This window comes from Capra hircus, chromosome 1, assembly GCF_001704415.2.
Source record: "Capra hircus breed San Clemente chromosome 1, ASM170441v1, whole genome shotgun sequence".
NCBI classification, from domain to species: domain Eukaryota; kingdom Metazoa; phylum Chordata; class Mammalia; order Artiodactyla; family Bovidae; genus Capra; species Capra hircus.
The window spans coordinates 83,808,800-83,825,356 of NC_030808.1; the positions used below are offsets into that span (position 1 = coordinate 83,808,800).

General features: G+C 34.5%; 1 protein-coding gene across 3 annotated transcripts in view; it reads right to left on the reverse strand.

Moving 5' to 3' along the window:
• Nucleotides 340-16,557, reverse strand: part of ATP11B (ATPase phospholipid transporting 11B (putative)) — a 112,073-nt gene continuing 95,855 nt past the window's right edge. For 2 of the 3 annotated variants that reach the window (XM_018047490.1, XM_005675219.3), the window contains 2 exons: nt 7,966-8,099; nt 340-3,840 (listed from right to left, as the gene is read on the reverse strand). In XM_018047490.1, coding sequence (XP_017902979.1) covers nt 3,759-3,840; nt 7,966-8,099 — 216 coding nt within the window. In that variant the 3' untranslated portion in view covers nt 340-3,758. Of the gene's footprint in view, nt 3,841-7,965; nt 8,100-15,418; nt 15,738-16,557 lie in introns of those variants that run through there. The other variant, XM_018047495.1, reaches the window with a different exon arrangement.

The following is a 16,557-nucleotide window of genomic DNA, read 5'->3' on the forward strand; positions in this document are numbered from 1 at the left end:
TACATATTTTCTATTCATTGGAGGCAGTTCCAAATTTACACTGGCTGGTTTTTCATGAATGGTGCATTTGTAGTTGAAGTGTGTTGCTCTTTACGTGTGTTGGTCTTTACAGTCGGTACATTTCAAACAGACAGCTTTCAAAAACTGTACTGATAATCTATGCAACCTGGGTAACAAAAGAACTGGATTTCTGAAAACTGCAGTTAGTGAAAGGCATATAGTAACATTATAGGCATTACATTAAATGCAGTAAAATTTAACTAAAAAAACCTGGCAGTGCTGGTTTTGATGAGCAGAGAGAGGTTTGAAATGTATTTAAATAATGGAAAAAAGACTTACTTATATAGGAAAATTTTTATTTAATATAATTTCATAAACTTTAAAAAATTACTCAGAGCTGCACAACAGGTATGCTACATTTACTGACAATGAAGATAACAAGTTCCATTAGATAGCCACAGTGTCTGAGGTCCAGAATTTTAAACTGTTATGATAGTATTTCCAACTATTTATTATTCATAAAAATCTAACAATCCCCATTATTACAAACATTAGTTATGATCTTTTGCAGTAATATCATTCAGGTTATCTCACATAAACAGCACTTTAATAATGGTCTGTTTTTATGAAAACAGAAGACATTTTAGATAGAAATAAATGTATCTCTAAAGGGGGGCCAAAAATAACAAAACGTGTTTCATTTAACTCTTTGGTGTGTTGGTTTTATTAACACCTGCTTACACCCTAAATTGATCTTTAAAGGAAAAACGCAGACATGGGATGATTTTTTCCTTTTCTCCAGCCCCAATCACTTTTCAGAGTAGTGTATTTTAAAAAACTTTTGGTATAAATTGTAAATATTTTAGTGGTTGTGACTCCTGCCTATTAGATAGGAGTCTCAAGCTTATCACACAAGGCCAATTTCACAATCTTATGCAATAGAAATGACCCTGGTTGGAGAAAGGTATTCCCTAACTAGCTGATTTGCCTTTGTTTAACCTCCTACTCAGGACAGTGCCAGAGTCTGAATCAGGTCTGGGAAGCCACTGGACATCAGAGAGATTAAGACCCAAGGAGGAGGTTAGTTAAGAGAAATTCAAACTTAATTCTCCCCCTTTTCCTTCTCAACTCCACAGCAAGCCTGGGTAGCTATAGTTCCCCTGGCCCACACTATTCCTTCCAGTGTGAGCCTAATGCTTGTTGAAAGTCAACAAGCAGGATTGCTGAGTCACCTAAAGCAGCTGATGGGCAATTTTGGAAACTGACTTGGCAATTGCTACTATCTTCAGGGCTACAGCCTTCAGACTAGGCAGACACAAGCAAGCGAGGCAAATAGATTTGAGACCTGTAACCAGCAATAACACATGGAGCATCGTACCTGGTTTTGGCAGATAAGAATAAGTTAATTATCAACATCGTACTTTCCAAATCATTTTAAAGAGATATGCAAGGAGGAATATTTACAAATACTCATTATGCAGTAACAGTTTTACAAAATGACTAGCACACAGAACTATTGGAAGTTTGCAGACAACACTGTTACTTTCTTAAATAAGAGAAAATCCTTTTCTTACAATTACAAGAATTCCTTTAAAGGGAGTAGGTTTTGAACAACAGAGTAGGATAAGCATGTCAGTGGATGCTATTTTTTCAGATACAAAGTTCCTAAATAACTTCAAATAGTGAATGCAGAAAATTCTATCAATCATACTCTGAGCACCAGATAGGCTGACTGAGTTCATGCCTTGCGGTAGTTGGTCAGAGACTGCCTGATGGCTTTGCAGTCCTTCCCTAGTATTAGCAGTCAGTTAAATGGATGGCAAATAAACACCAAAGTAGATGCAATGCCTGGCTACAAAATGTCATTTTGTTATATGAACATTTTACAAGACATTCTAAGAGCAAATTTGCCATTGTCATCCACTAATACTCTACTGAAAATTTTCTGCAATATTTCCTCTTCTGAAACATGAACTGGTGAGAGTACACACTGTAAATTTTTTATATCCCTTTATAGTATTTCCAGAATAACAGCATTTTCCTAAACCCAATCTAAGGTAAAGATGGGCTACTTGCAAAAATTAATATTTAGGCTGAAATTTATAACCTAATATATCCTTGCATTACTGAAGCAGACAAATAAGAAAACAGCTTACCAGTGAACAAAGATGAAGTCTTAATTGTATGCTTCTTTCCCTACCAGCCCAATTCTAGAAGTCTTATATTCATGAAATGGGAAAGGGGTAGAAGGGTTGTGCAAAAAATAAGTGTACAGATAGGAATTACCATATTCAGGAAATTTTGGCAACCATTCCCATACAATTTTAAATGTATATGTACTCAAGGAACAGTTCTTAAATAATCATTTCCAAATTTTAAAACATTACTTTTTATCAAAACAAATGACAGCACTGTATCATGTTAAATTCAGGATGGAAATCAAGTACTGAACTGCAGTGAATTAATGGCAGTCATACAAACCTGATTAATCATTTATAAAACTTAAATTTATTGCAGCCATTATCCCATATAATCTAGCATTTTAGAGTTTATTTCATTTACATTCTATAGCCATACCTTATAATGGGACACTGGGCAGACTTGACTTTACTGTGGTAGGCTGCTGTAATTTAGATAACATACTAACCTAAAAATAACAGGATTCTCATCTGAAATTCTTTATTCTAAGAGCTAGCTTACTGAAAGGCAAGAGCAGTTCTAAGCTCGTCACAGAAAGAGGCTCTTCTCATTTACTGATTTAATTATCCTAAAATTTTTTTCACATAATTAAAAGTATTTGCAATATTTAAATACTTTCCAAACTCTTTTATTGATATAGTTGGACTTCACAACAGCACTGTAAAATACTACAAACAAAGCCTTCAGATAGACAAGAAAAAGCAAATTGACATATATTCACCAAATTAAAGCATGCAAAAGATCCAATGATAAACACATTAATTTGCTAATGTGTCTAATTTACCCACTATAGGTTCTTTACATTGTCATGAAAATAGTAAACATTAATTTGAAATTTGGTAAATGGACTTGATTTACATATGATATGGTATACCTTTTGCATGTATATGGTTAACTTAACTGGTTGTGTTACAGTACACTAAGAGAAAGTTTGGGACTGATATATATTTATCAATACTACCCATAGTGCAAGTAAATAATAGTTGGAAATGCATTCTCCTAATTTGTTCTGTGAACTTAGAAAGCACTAAAGAATTAACAAACATGGGTCACTGAGGGACCAAAATTCCTTACTATTCACATTAACTTTTCCCATGAAAAGCTTCAAATATAAGTCTAATAAAAAAATAGAGTTTTCAAGGCAAACTTTTCAGCATAATTTACAGAAGCAATTTAAATAGAAGACTCAATAACCAAGCTAATACTAAAAAATACAATTAACTAGGAATTAGCTCCCTTTTCTACTATATTAAAATATAGTGGCCTTAGCAAAAGGCTGAAATGCCATTAGGAGTCCCATAAGCACATGGGGACAACCAAGATAGATGAAAAATGTCTCTTTATTCACAAATTTTAACATGTTTAAATTAAGAGGGTGGCTGACATGGGTGCACGGTAATGCTTTTTGTTTGTCTGCCATTATAACTATGAGTGGGCATGAACCAGAATCAGAGATTTCAGAAAGTAATTCCACAGAGGTAGTGTGGCCATTACCAGGATGCTCACACTCAATTTTAGGAAAGGAGTTGAAATGGCTCCCACAAAGTACTACTGCCCCTTTAACAAGTAGATGAGTCCATTGTGGAGAGGGTCAAGATGCTCCTGTCGTTGGTATAGAAAGGATCCGATGCACTCCATGATCTAAAGTAACAATAAGAGAAAAGTTTGGCTCACCAGGACCTATGTATCAATTGAGAAAAAAATTAACTCTAAAACTTAGGAGCAAAATGCAGATTGATTCATTTTTAAAAGCTAAAGAGAAGTTCTTTTTACTAGCACTGAATGACCAAACATTCTATTTATATTATATAAAAATTTGGGAAAATAATGCTCTAGTCATCATATAAAAATATTAGCCAAAATTCACTAGTATTAAAACAATTTCTATAGGTAGTAAAGCATGAGATACTCTTAAAATCTTAACAATTCAGTAAGAAAAAAGTATGTTATTAAGAGTTATGCACATTTGGTTTTACTGAAAAGCAACTAGGCTGTATTTGACATAACAAAAGCAAACAAACAAAAAGCCCAGTTACCAAAAGCTTTAGAATGAAGTAACAGTATGTTCATATTATATTATTATTTCTTTTCAGCTATAAATTCTATTCTAAACATTTTAGCATAATTAGCTTGAACAAATATACAACAGGTATCAAAGACACCTGGAAATCACTAGGGTTTTCACTTAACTAAGAACAAATAATCCTCTATTGGCCTGTAAAAAGTTAACTACTGTCTGTCTGAATGAAAAGACTGTAAGCAATTCATTATATAGTAGTTTATTTGCAGCTGTACCAATTTCAGCTAAAAAACTTAAGACTGAAAATAGCCTGCCATGTTTAAAATAGCCTAACCTATTTCAAGGACAGTTTAGAATTACCAAGTTAAAGGTGGCTGTTCTTAGAAGACTTAAAAGCACTTAACAATAAATACATTTTATGTAACTTTTTTCTGGGTTCCCACTTTCCTTAAATAAAGATGTTAGAGGAAGACAGTAGCATTAAAATGGCCCAAATTCACTTTTCTCAAAAAATCTGTTTCCTAGAGACTCTCAACTTTGTATGTAGTTTCAGTTTAAATGGATTGAGCATAATCACAGTGAAGTTTAGAATCTAGAAAACTTTACAAAGTTGGCGAAGAGGAAGACAAACAAGCAACAACTAAAGAAGTGATTTACAGGTTCTCTAATTTTACTAGTTTCCAGAAAACTTAAACAGTATCTACCCTCCTTTAAGGGCTTGTTCACTACTGTCTCTCTAGTACCTAGAACTATGCCTAGTACATAGTAGGTACTCAGTGTTTGTAAAATAAGTGAATAAAATGAGACTGTGAACATTTCTTAGTATTCAGGCAAGGAAAAGTATGCTCAGACACAGATGACAAAACATAACCATAAACACCACTCCTAAACCAATATTTTATACTAGCTTTTCCTGTTTTTCAACCACTGCTTACATAGAAAATCCTCTTAGGTAAGCTGTCTTTCATTTTTGATCTTTTTTAAAACACATATATACATTTATATTGTTAAATATCATATTTGACAGAATATTAAACACTGAGTTATATATTAACTATTAACTCCTTTCTATTTAAAAGACAGTTTTGATTAGGATAAGTAACTGTTGGTAAATTACATACAGAAAAGCATTTACTGCTGAAGCACAGCCCTTCAGAGTACAACATGGCAAATCTTTTATAGAGCACCATGATGCTACCTTTGAAACGTAGCTTGCGATATGGCATATTTATTTGATAACATCAATTAATAAAATGTAAGTAGAATAAAGGATGGTAAAACTTTATTAGTTTTATTTGAAATCTGTTATATGAAAGCACTAATTATATTCCTCAAGTGATTACCATTATCTCTTATGTTTAATGTTAATGGAACAAATATCCAAGGGATTCTACATCCTATAATAGACGTAATCTTGTCCTACCTTTTAAATTAGACATGAGAGAGATGCAGAATAGAAGCTGTTCCAAAATCAAAACAGTGCCAAATGTACTTCACTAAAACAATTACATGTAAAAAAACAAAAACAAATGACTTTTCAAAGTTTAAATATAATGTTAATGGATCTATGGTAATTTTCATATAGCCCTTAGAAAGGCACGAAGTGGTTTTGCATATCATATAATTTTATCCACTAAAAAAAAAAAAATAGACCAAATCTCAGAAGACTTTTTGGATTATTCATTTGAAGAAGACCGGGAGATAACGACAGTAGTAACCAATAACATAACTGGAGATGCTGAACAAAACTGGAAGGCTGTTTATAGTCTGTCAAATAAGATATTCACTACTGTTAAACATTTTATTAGCAAAAAAAAAAACAAACAAACACCTCTTACAAAAGAAAAAAGTGAGATATAACTTGAAGTGAAAAAAAGTACAGATGAGAACAGATACCTTCAACAGAACGTGCAGAAAGAAACCCCACATAATCCCTCGGGCAGGTTCAAAAGGGATAATGCAGCAAAAAAAATGGCTATGTTAAGAGTAATGGGGCACATTACCTTAATAGCTGATATCCAGAAAGTGGGAATATATGTAAAACAGAAAAATATTCTGGGCTTATTTAAAACTAATTCTAGTCTGTTTCTGTTTTAGTAGTTAGTGAAGATGTTTATTGTCATTAAACAGAAATTTCATGCTAAAAAGATATATAAAAAATTATATACAAGTTCTATAGTATCTCAGTCTAATTCCCACCTTAGTTCTGTGCAGTAAACCTGTCTTAACAAGTAATATATATTAGTCTCTCTGGAACTTCCTTTGGAAGACTCACTGGCCTGGGTACATGACAGAACTATTTCTCATAATGCATTTTATAATACAATTTTGTAAGTCATACATGTCCCAATAAATTCAGCTGCTCATAGTAATTCTTATATATGGAATAAGATGACTATAAAATAATGTCACAGTGTTATGGAAATATTCTTGATCACATTATAATCAACAAATGGGGACTGAAACCATATACATATTAAAAGAATTCTATTTATAAATGCAACGGTACCATAAAGAAATGGCCATAACTAAAGGCAAAGTGGGAGTGAACAAGTTCGCCAATAAAAGTTACCTGAATTCTAAGGTACAAGAATAATGTACCTTATAATAATAATATATAATAATTAAGAATATAATAATAAGAATAATGTCATGCTCTTCACTTTTAAAACATTAAACCCAACCAAATATTAAAAATTCTTTTATCAACAGATAAAAGCAGTGTTGCCTCCACCCTTGATTTCCTGCTCATGGGGTCTTTCCAAACTTTTTTCCAGCGTGGCACATATAGAAAGTGATACTACTTCACGTGGCACTGTGTGGACAGCAGAAATCACCTTCCATCCGAGCCACCGCTAACACATCATGCGCACGAGGGCACTGTTGCTCTTACTCCGGAACTTTAATATCATTCACTCAAAGAACACCAAGGTGTGAAACAATTTTCTATTTCTTAATATTCCCTAAATAACAGTATGTCTCTTGGGGAAATGCAGAAAGAGCTGAATCAATTTCACTTTTAAATAATTTAAGTGGTAATAATGGTATTTTTGTTATGATTCAAAAGGGCAAGTCTAATTCAAGAAATACATTTGGGAAGGGACAAAAAACAATAAAATTCTTCTAAACCATAATTTAAAGACCCGTTCTAACTTATAAACTTTTAATTAGACCATAAATAGCAGTAAAAACTTAAAACCACAACTTATTTTAAAGCCTCATTACACAGATAAAAAGGTGTAGGAGAGCAGAAATACAGCCATTTTTATGTTTATAAATATCCCAAAGTCTCAAATGACTTACTAGACAATATACATGAAGAATAAGAAAAGCAAAATTTTCCTATTATGTGCAATTATTTTATAAATACAAAAAGCAAACAAAACAAATACAGGAAATAAAATATAGGTATAACAAAAAAGAGAAAGTTATAGTTATAAAAACAAGAGTACCATATACACACTCCTATTCACCACATTTGAGAAAGACTGTAAAGCAAAAATTTTTTGTTCATTAGATGAAAAGTCTCTTCAAAAGTGCTTTCTCTTCCTTTGTTAATGAAAGAACCCCCTATCTTAAAGCCACAAAGTGAAATAGCGTCAAAGAGTGCTAATAAATAGCACACTTCCTGCTTCAACTGGTAAAAGCAGGAGCTGACTGATTAGGTATCTAGAGATGTAGGTTCAACCTGTTCCAGTTTATAGGATACTCATCTGCAGCAAAGGCTACTTAGAGAAATTTCACACCTGCTGACATGGGATGGACTACATCTTCCTATTACTCGCTCCAGCATTCTTCCAACAGATGCACACGCTGTTTCTCCTTCTGAGAAGCAGCACATGGAGTCCAAGCACTTGATACTTGAATTTGTTTCAGTAAGCTGAGGAGGTGAAGCAGAAAAATATTAGTTACTGATAGATCTGGACTTCCAAAAAGCATTTAAAAAAAAACCAACAAGCACTTTAAAACTGAAAGTAATGTATACATGTTTTATATAATATGGACAGGTATGGAAGACTTTAAAATGATTAAAAGGCACTATGTCCTAAATTAGAGGTTGAGTAAAATAGTTATATAAAACAAGTAGCTGAATCTTGTATAAATCTGGAAAGTTTGTGGATTAAAAAAAATTTTTTTTTAAATTTATCTTTTGGCCCCGTCACACGGCATGTGGGATCTTAACTGCCCAACCAGGGATGGAACCCACGTCCCCTGCACTGGAAGCACAGTCTTAACCACTGGACTGCCAGGGAAGTCCCAAGATTGTGGATTTCAGTATCTTAATATATTATGATCAATATGATTTACATCAACCACTCAGAAACTTAATGAAGTTTAATTCTTCTTCGAACTTTTTAGGTGAAACTGCTCCTGCAACTTCAATTTAAAATGTCCAGTAACTGAGAAAAGCAGAGTTTAAATTATGTTGAAGACTGGAAAATAACCAGGCAGGACTGAATTCCAATCTTCAGCAATAACTCCAACAGCAGCAAACACCTTACATAGTGTTTGCTATGTGCTAAGTTCTAAACACCATATAGATATATATACATACACCGTAAATAATTCTTGAAAAAAGCACCATTTGCCTTAAGTTGCTAAGCAACTATTAAATGCTAAACATGTCCATAATAAGCTCATCTTGTTTTTTTAAAAATTAATTGGTGATAAATTATTAAAGTTGATTAAATAAGTAGTACTATTTGATTTAAAACTGAATTAATTTCTATAAGTATGCAAGCTTTATATTAAGGAGGAATAAACAACCTGGCAAGATTACTAAAAGCCACAGTACTAATAATTTCAATCCTGTTACAATAAGGGGAAAAAAATGGTATAACCACATAGCCCACTGACTCCCAACCTGGTTTTGACAGAGTCAAGGGTACTCCTAAATTTCTCAAGGGTTATCATTTTAAACAAACTTATTTTCATTTATTTTACATGTATAACATACTGCATAACAAATCTTTCAAAAATAGAGGAAGGAAAACAACAAAAATAGATTCATTGGAGTGCTGCGATTCACAAAGGTTGGGAGTCACCAAGTGTCGAGTACAAGCATGGCAACAGGGTACATTCATGGACGGCACAATGGACAGAAGACACAAGCGTGATGGAACATAAATAACCTGGCATTCTGAACCTAAGCAACTGGTGAAAGAAAGTCAGTTAGTTGACCAGTCATGTCTGACTCTTTGTGATCCCATGAGTAGCCCAGCAGGCTCCTCTGTCCATGGAATTCTCCAGGCAAGAATACTGGAGTGGGTTGCCGATTCCTTCTCCAGGGGATCTTCCCGACCCAGGGATTGAACCTGGGTCTCCTGCATTGCAGGCGGATTCTTTACCATTAGAACCACAAGGGAAACAACTGGTTAGGTCCAGCAAAAACCCTGCTCATTATAACCCTGTCAAATACCAGGCAATGTGAGACAACCTGGTTCCTTTTTGGCAATGAACTGACTGCATCAGCGTCCTAGGATCTGCTGAACACTGAGTGAGGAACAGCCAAATTTCAGCTTATTCTTTCATTATAATGCTCTTGATTTAGGACTGTTTACAGTACTATTTCTTAACTGTGTTTTTTGAGATATTTACAGACATTGCACGAAAAAAGTTTTGTGTTAAGTTTAAGAAACCCTAGGTTCAAGGAATGTCTAAACACTTTGTGAGTGAAGTACTGCCAAGAAGTTATGTTTGTATGGTCAGTCTCCAGGGGGAGAGTTAGACACAGTGCAAATTTGGGTTTTTTGGGGGAACTTCCCTTCCTCCCCTCCCCCCAGGGAACATTAATTAATCAATACCAGGAGGAATATTAATATTCAGTGGAAGATTTTAGGAAATCTTGGTTTAGATAACAGGATTTAACCAGTTTCCTAGTTTCCTTCTTGGGTCACTGGGCTCTAGCCTCCTCCATCTCAAAACCAGCCTCTGTAGGAAGCAGAACTTTAGAACTCCCACATGCTCAGTGAGAAACTACTATACCTCAAACAGGCCCATAAACCCCTTTGTAACCTGACCTCAGGCTGCCTTTCCTAATCTACCTTTAAATGCTCCTGTGTCCACACAGCCAACCAGGCAGTGTTCCTTGCCTGAGAACATGGGTCAGGGCCTGTCACCAATTAGGGGCAGCATGCTGACTCCTAACACCAAGATCAGTTTAAATACTGTCATTTCTATAAAATCCTCCCACCTGTCCAACTATCAGTAACCTCTTTCTCTCTAGATTCTACTCCAATGGTTGTTTGTATCATTTAAATGGCAGAAGCACTTAAATTCACCTTGTATTTCATTGAGCAAGGCACTGTACTGGTTTTTAAAGGGGACAATCTACTGAGTTAAGGATAAAGAAAAGGGTGGGAGGTAAGTCAGAAACAAGTAATAATGGCAGTTATATTAATGGAATGCTTACTGTGTGCCAATTACTAGGTAAGAAGCTTCTCATGGATTATCTCATTTATAACTGCTTTTGGGATAGGCACCAGACTTAAACACATTTTACAGATGAGGAAACAGAAGTTAAAAATATATTCAAGCTCACCCAGCTGGGGCTTGAATCTTGGGTTTCTTTGATTCCAGGGCCCAAAACTCTTTACCATGCTGTTATACTGCCTTCTTATAATTATGATATAAGGCAGACTACAAATATCAAAAAAGGGCAAGGGAAGCTCAAAACTACCTGCTGTTGTTGGTATTAGTGGGAGAGTATTTTGATGAAAAAGACGGCATCTGAAATGCATACTGAAGACTGGATGGGATTTCAATAGCTGAAGATGGGAGAGAAAGAACATTCCAGGCTAAGCAAAAAGAATGAGTAATTATGTGGGCAGAAAAGCATTATGTACATTCAGCACATATTTAGTCTAAGTGTTGAAAGAGCAGCTGTTACTCGTGCCCCCTGGCAAAAAGACCAGTGTGCCTCAAAGTGTGATCTATGGATCATTGTTGGTCTGCAAACAGTTACTGGCCCATGAGAACACAATGCATCTGGTCTGTGAGATTAAGAGATTAGACAATTTTACTGCAATCTAACAAGAATATTTTTGTAACTGTTCAATCTAATAATTTCAAAGTTGGGGCTTATTTTATATATCTTTTAAACTGCATTTCCTAGTAATTCATTTTTATTGTATTTTACAAAAGTATTGGCCTGTGATGAACTAGAAATGATCAACAAACCAAGAAAACAATCTGGTCCTTCATCACATTTATCTGGAAAGCACTGAACTAGACTAGAAACGCGAACAAGGAGTTCGTCTGGTTCTTCTTAATTTAACAGCATGTGCTTCAGTAACTGCTGGGGCTCAACCAACTGACAGGGATTCACTAAAGATACCATCCATAAAGTCAACAGCATTTGAGTGTCCACATATTGATACATGCAGAACAGTGCTTAGGTCTGGACCTGACTTTAGGTAATTATCCTTCTTTGCACTCATCACCTTTTACTTTAAAACTTGAGGACAGGTATTAAACTATGGGCAACTCAACACAGAGAGTAAACATCTTAAAATGTCAAACGTATGTAAAGAAATGATTTCTCAGATCACCATTTGATCACACCGAGTAAAATACATTTCTTTTTCTTCCCTAAGGGGGAAAACCCCCACCTGCTTTGAAAATGCTGAATGCTGGTTAACTGCATTTCTGTAAAGCTATCTATTGGAAACACTATACTGTTCTCTAGGAAACCTCCAAGCTCTACCACTTTCCCATATATACACGTTTGATCTCATATTATAGCTTCCAGTATAACTGAGAGTGCAGCATTTAAGTCTCATTTCATTCAAAGTAAGGAGAGGGGGTCATTACCTTAAAAAAAAAAAAAAAGACTATTATTAAATACTAGAAAAGAAATAAGGCAAAATAATGGGAGTGAGACCCTACTTAGTGGACTAAAAAGTTACCTTTTAACTTATCAGAAATTTTGATTTATTGGTAAGAATCATTCTCCACGACACTTCTCAGAAACAACTACATAACTCAGAGCTAAAAGGGCTGCCAAGCGAAACAGCTATGCAAAGCCAATCCATATGGGTACACAAGCCTAGTGGAACTTTTCATCTTTACAGAACTTCCCTTCTGAAATAAATTCTAGCTTACTGCTTTTATAGCCAATATTTTCACATCAATGATGGCAAACATTTAGAATTTTCTCCTGTTGCTTCTACAAAAATCTTTCTTGAATCTTCTAAGTTTTGGAAAACTGTCATAACACTTCTAAGTTTTTTAGTCACTCCCATGACATTTTACCTATCAAATCAGATAAAGTTTAATCAAACTATTAACCACATCTGTTCTTTTGCTCTTAAAATTGTTTTATATACTTCATAATCAAAGTGAATACCTTGCTTAGCCTTATAGGAGGTATTTGGAAAGAAGCCTTAAACTATAATGATGTTGAGAAAAAAAGGCTCCTGTTTAGGAAATGTTTTTCTTTTAAATGTAAGATAGAGAAAGTCATCAAATATTACCAATTTCCAAATTTGGTTAAGAATAGTAAAATCCCTAACACCAGTATCAGCTTCAAGTCCTTATTGAGAGTTGGAAGAGGTAGCTGTTTAATGATGATATTTAAATAACTGCTTCTTTTATTCAAGGCCTTTTTCTCCAAAACATGTTGCAAGTTCATTTTACTTCCCTAGGCTCCCTTCCTTTTTCCTTCTCCCCAAATAAACAATTTTGAAAGATAGTTACAAGTAAAATAACTCTATACGGACTTTTAGGGATCCTTAGAAAGGAGATTTCCATATGTGTTGCCTAAATTTAAGTATGAAAATAAACATACATTATTAGGCAAGCTTATTGTAATAAATTTGGCTTATTCCTTGTTTCAAAAACAGACTCTTTTAATAATGTGATTACCAAAAAAAAAAAAAAAAAAAAAAGACAATATCTGACTAGGAATTTGTAGTTTAGATGAATAAGAGTATGAGGTATCTGTGAAAAATGATAAAATCTCCCATTTTAATGGAGATGGTGAATCTGAATAGCAATTATTAACTCATCAGCAGAGCTGATGTTAAGAAATCAGTTTTCTAAGTATCAATCATGCATAGCATTTCATTACTATTTGGTAGAAATAATATCAATACTAATATCTTTCTTCATTTTGACCTCCAGATGAAAAAGCTGTTCAGTAAGTCAGCACAGATTTGAAAATAACATTAGTTTTGTAAAGTGTCACACTTAACAGATATGCCTTATTATTATCAGCCTTTTAAATGTTTGATTCTGTTTATAGAATTTTACTCATTCAGAAAAGTGTACCTTTTAGTGGCAAATAACTGAATATACGCCATTTAGGTTTTCTATTCTATAGTTAGCTTCTTTGTTAAATGAAGTAGTATTTCTATGTTATCTTTGTCACACAAGGAGAGGAAGGTGTCTTGTAGCTGGTTGAAACTGCTTAAAATGTTGTTGTTGGTGGCAGATTTCAGGTCTGGGACTTCAGCACCCTGATCCACAATGAGAAGGTTTAGTAGCCCTAGCATCCTGTTGATACCTCTATGGTAGCCACTAGGTGCAAGCTGGAAAAGGGCATCTAGAGTAGAGCCAGGAATCCAGAGAGAAAGAAATGACAGAACAATGAAAGCCTAAGAGGCAGGTGACATAGAGGGAGATAATTAGGAGAGTCTATGGCCCATGGTAACATTTAAGGCTCAGCATAACTCTGTCTGATTTGGCAAGGCTAACCAAATTCTGATTAGAGACACAAATGCCATTTCAAGAAAGAAAATAGAGAAAAGAGGGATTATTTAACACTTACTTAAAAGTGATTTTTACCTCAAAATATATGCCAAAGACAGAAATACAGGAGAAGAGAAATACTCAACATACATTTTATTCAACCAATTTAAGTTTAGTGATAAGCAGAAAAAACCCTGCAGATCAGGGTAACACCTCCAGCACTTTTACTAAAATCATATCCATGGTCTAAGGGTTCTTCTGCTTTCTTATTTATAGGAAGAAAGACCATATGTCACAGGATGATAGAAGAATTCACTTATCATTCCTTTGGAAAAACAATCATAACAAGGCCCCTATTATTTAATAGCGGCATTCTATGAACCCAATTCTCAACTATACTGTACATTTTAATGGACATATTAAAGCAAAGCAGCACCAGATACATGTCTTTTGAAATATGCACTTGAACTTGAACCTTTGGGGAACTTTTATCACAGAGGACATAATTTCACAGTATTAGCATAGTCAGGACCCAAAAGGATTATCTGCTCTAGGAAATAACCAGGACATAATCTAAATTCCAGCCAGCTTTCCCCTTTAACCAGTGCACCCTTCAGCTGAGTTTTCCTTTCAGCCAATGAGTGCATGTTGTAAAAACTAAAAATCTTTCTGTTTATCAAAATATAAGATAAATATGTTGTAAAGATAATCACATGAAATATCCCTGAACAAAATAAAAATTGTGAATTCTTTTGGATTTCTTTTCAACTAATAATAATGATGATGACTGACAGTTGACTAATCCTCAGCATCTTCCATTTTGGGCAATTCATTAAAAGAATCTAATTAAAAATTTTTTTTCAATTCACATTTTTTTCAAATTACTGTACCTGTTCCACTGTCTGATTTATAATCTTCAAGTAGCTTTGTTTTAAATTTCTCCATTTATGAGGGTTATCTCAGATGACACAATAGCACCTTCTTGACCAGTAATTACAATATCCAAAGTGGCAAACAGCCCAAGTAAAAATATAATTACTAGTGGTAAGAATTTTTATCTTCCTTGATTACTACCAATTGAATATTTTGCATATTCCAATTAGATCTAGAAGTAGTTGGTAGGGTTTATTTCTCAAGAAGGGAATTAATCAAGTCTTTATTAATTCACACTTTTTTATTACAAAGATGTAACTATGAACGCTAATGAAAAGTAAGAACTGAGAGTTTGTTGAATATCAGTCAACAGAAAATTATTCAGTACCAGGTCTAAGCACTCAGTCATTTGACCGTTCAACTCAAGGGAGAGACTTAGATAAGTAATGTAGTGTCTAACTACATTAACATGGATAAAATGACACACAGCTATAAAGCGGGAAAAGTGATTTCAGAAATAAGAGAAATAGCATGACATATTTTCAAAAGAAGTGAAAAGGAATAAATTCTTGACTATAAGACAGTAAGACAGAATCTGAAGTAAAGTAAGATTTAACTATAACTCCAAAGGAAGATTAATGAGATATTCGCGGACAGACATATAAAAAATGTAAAGATGACAAAAAAAGGAAAACAGGTAAATGAAAACAACAGATGAGAAACAGTGAAGGAATGCGTAAAGTAAACACTGGAATGTGAGGGCAGTTCTCCCACAGCGTGCCCCAGGCTTGAGAGCGCGGCGGATGTCCCCGGGAGGTCCAGCGCAGTACTACCTAGTGCAAGAACTGTCCTGCTGGCTGCAAGCCTCAGCTAGCAGGTGCCTACTGTCCTCCCCTCTGTGCTTGCTTTCAGCAAATTCATATGCTGAGCTGACTGAACCCTTATCTTCTTCCATCTGGAAGGACAGAAAAGCAACAAGTCTCATATTACAGAACAATACTCTCACTGTATATAAGTTTAGAATCAAAACAGCAAGTCAGGGTCCACAATCTGTGAGGCACAAATCAAAGTTCACACAACACCACATTCATTTACTGTCACAAAAGAGAGCTAATAGGAGCTTCTTAAGGAGCATACAACAGAGCACACAAAATAAAGCCATGGTTATCCAGGGCACAAAGTTAAAACCAGGTTTCCGTCAGTAAAATTCAAGTTCTTCCATTAAACAAATTCCTTGCCACCAACAATTAGGGTTCTTATTGCAAAGGTATGTCTCATTTCATATTTCTCATGCTGCTTCTCAGAAGACTCTCTAACTGGACTTCAGCAGAGTGGAAGGATCAATCATATAGCCTTTCAAATGTTACACATATGGGCAAGGAGGAAGCTTGACTTGATTTAGTAAACAAAATTAATTTAATCCTTAATTTAAAATATCTTTAGTGAGTATTAACTACCTTAAATCAATTTCTATTCTTTGCCTTTTCTATTTCATAGGGGCCATGCCTCATGGCTTGTGGTATCTTAATTTCCCAACAAGGGATTGAACCCAGGTACTCAGTAGTGAAAGTCTGGAGCTCTAACCACTGCACTGCCAGGGAATTCCCTCTATATTTTAAGTATCAGAGACCTTCTAAGGAATATGTGCCCATAGCCAAGCTAATTTAAAAATTTTAACCTTTCTTTAAAAAGAGTCCTCAATAAAACATACTTTCCCCTCATTTCTATGTGTTTTCTCAGTCTTAGGACTAATCAATAATTATTTCTATAAAAAA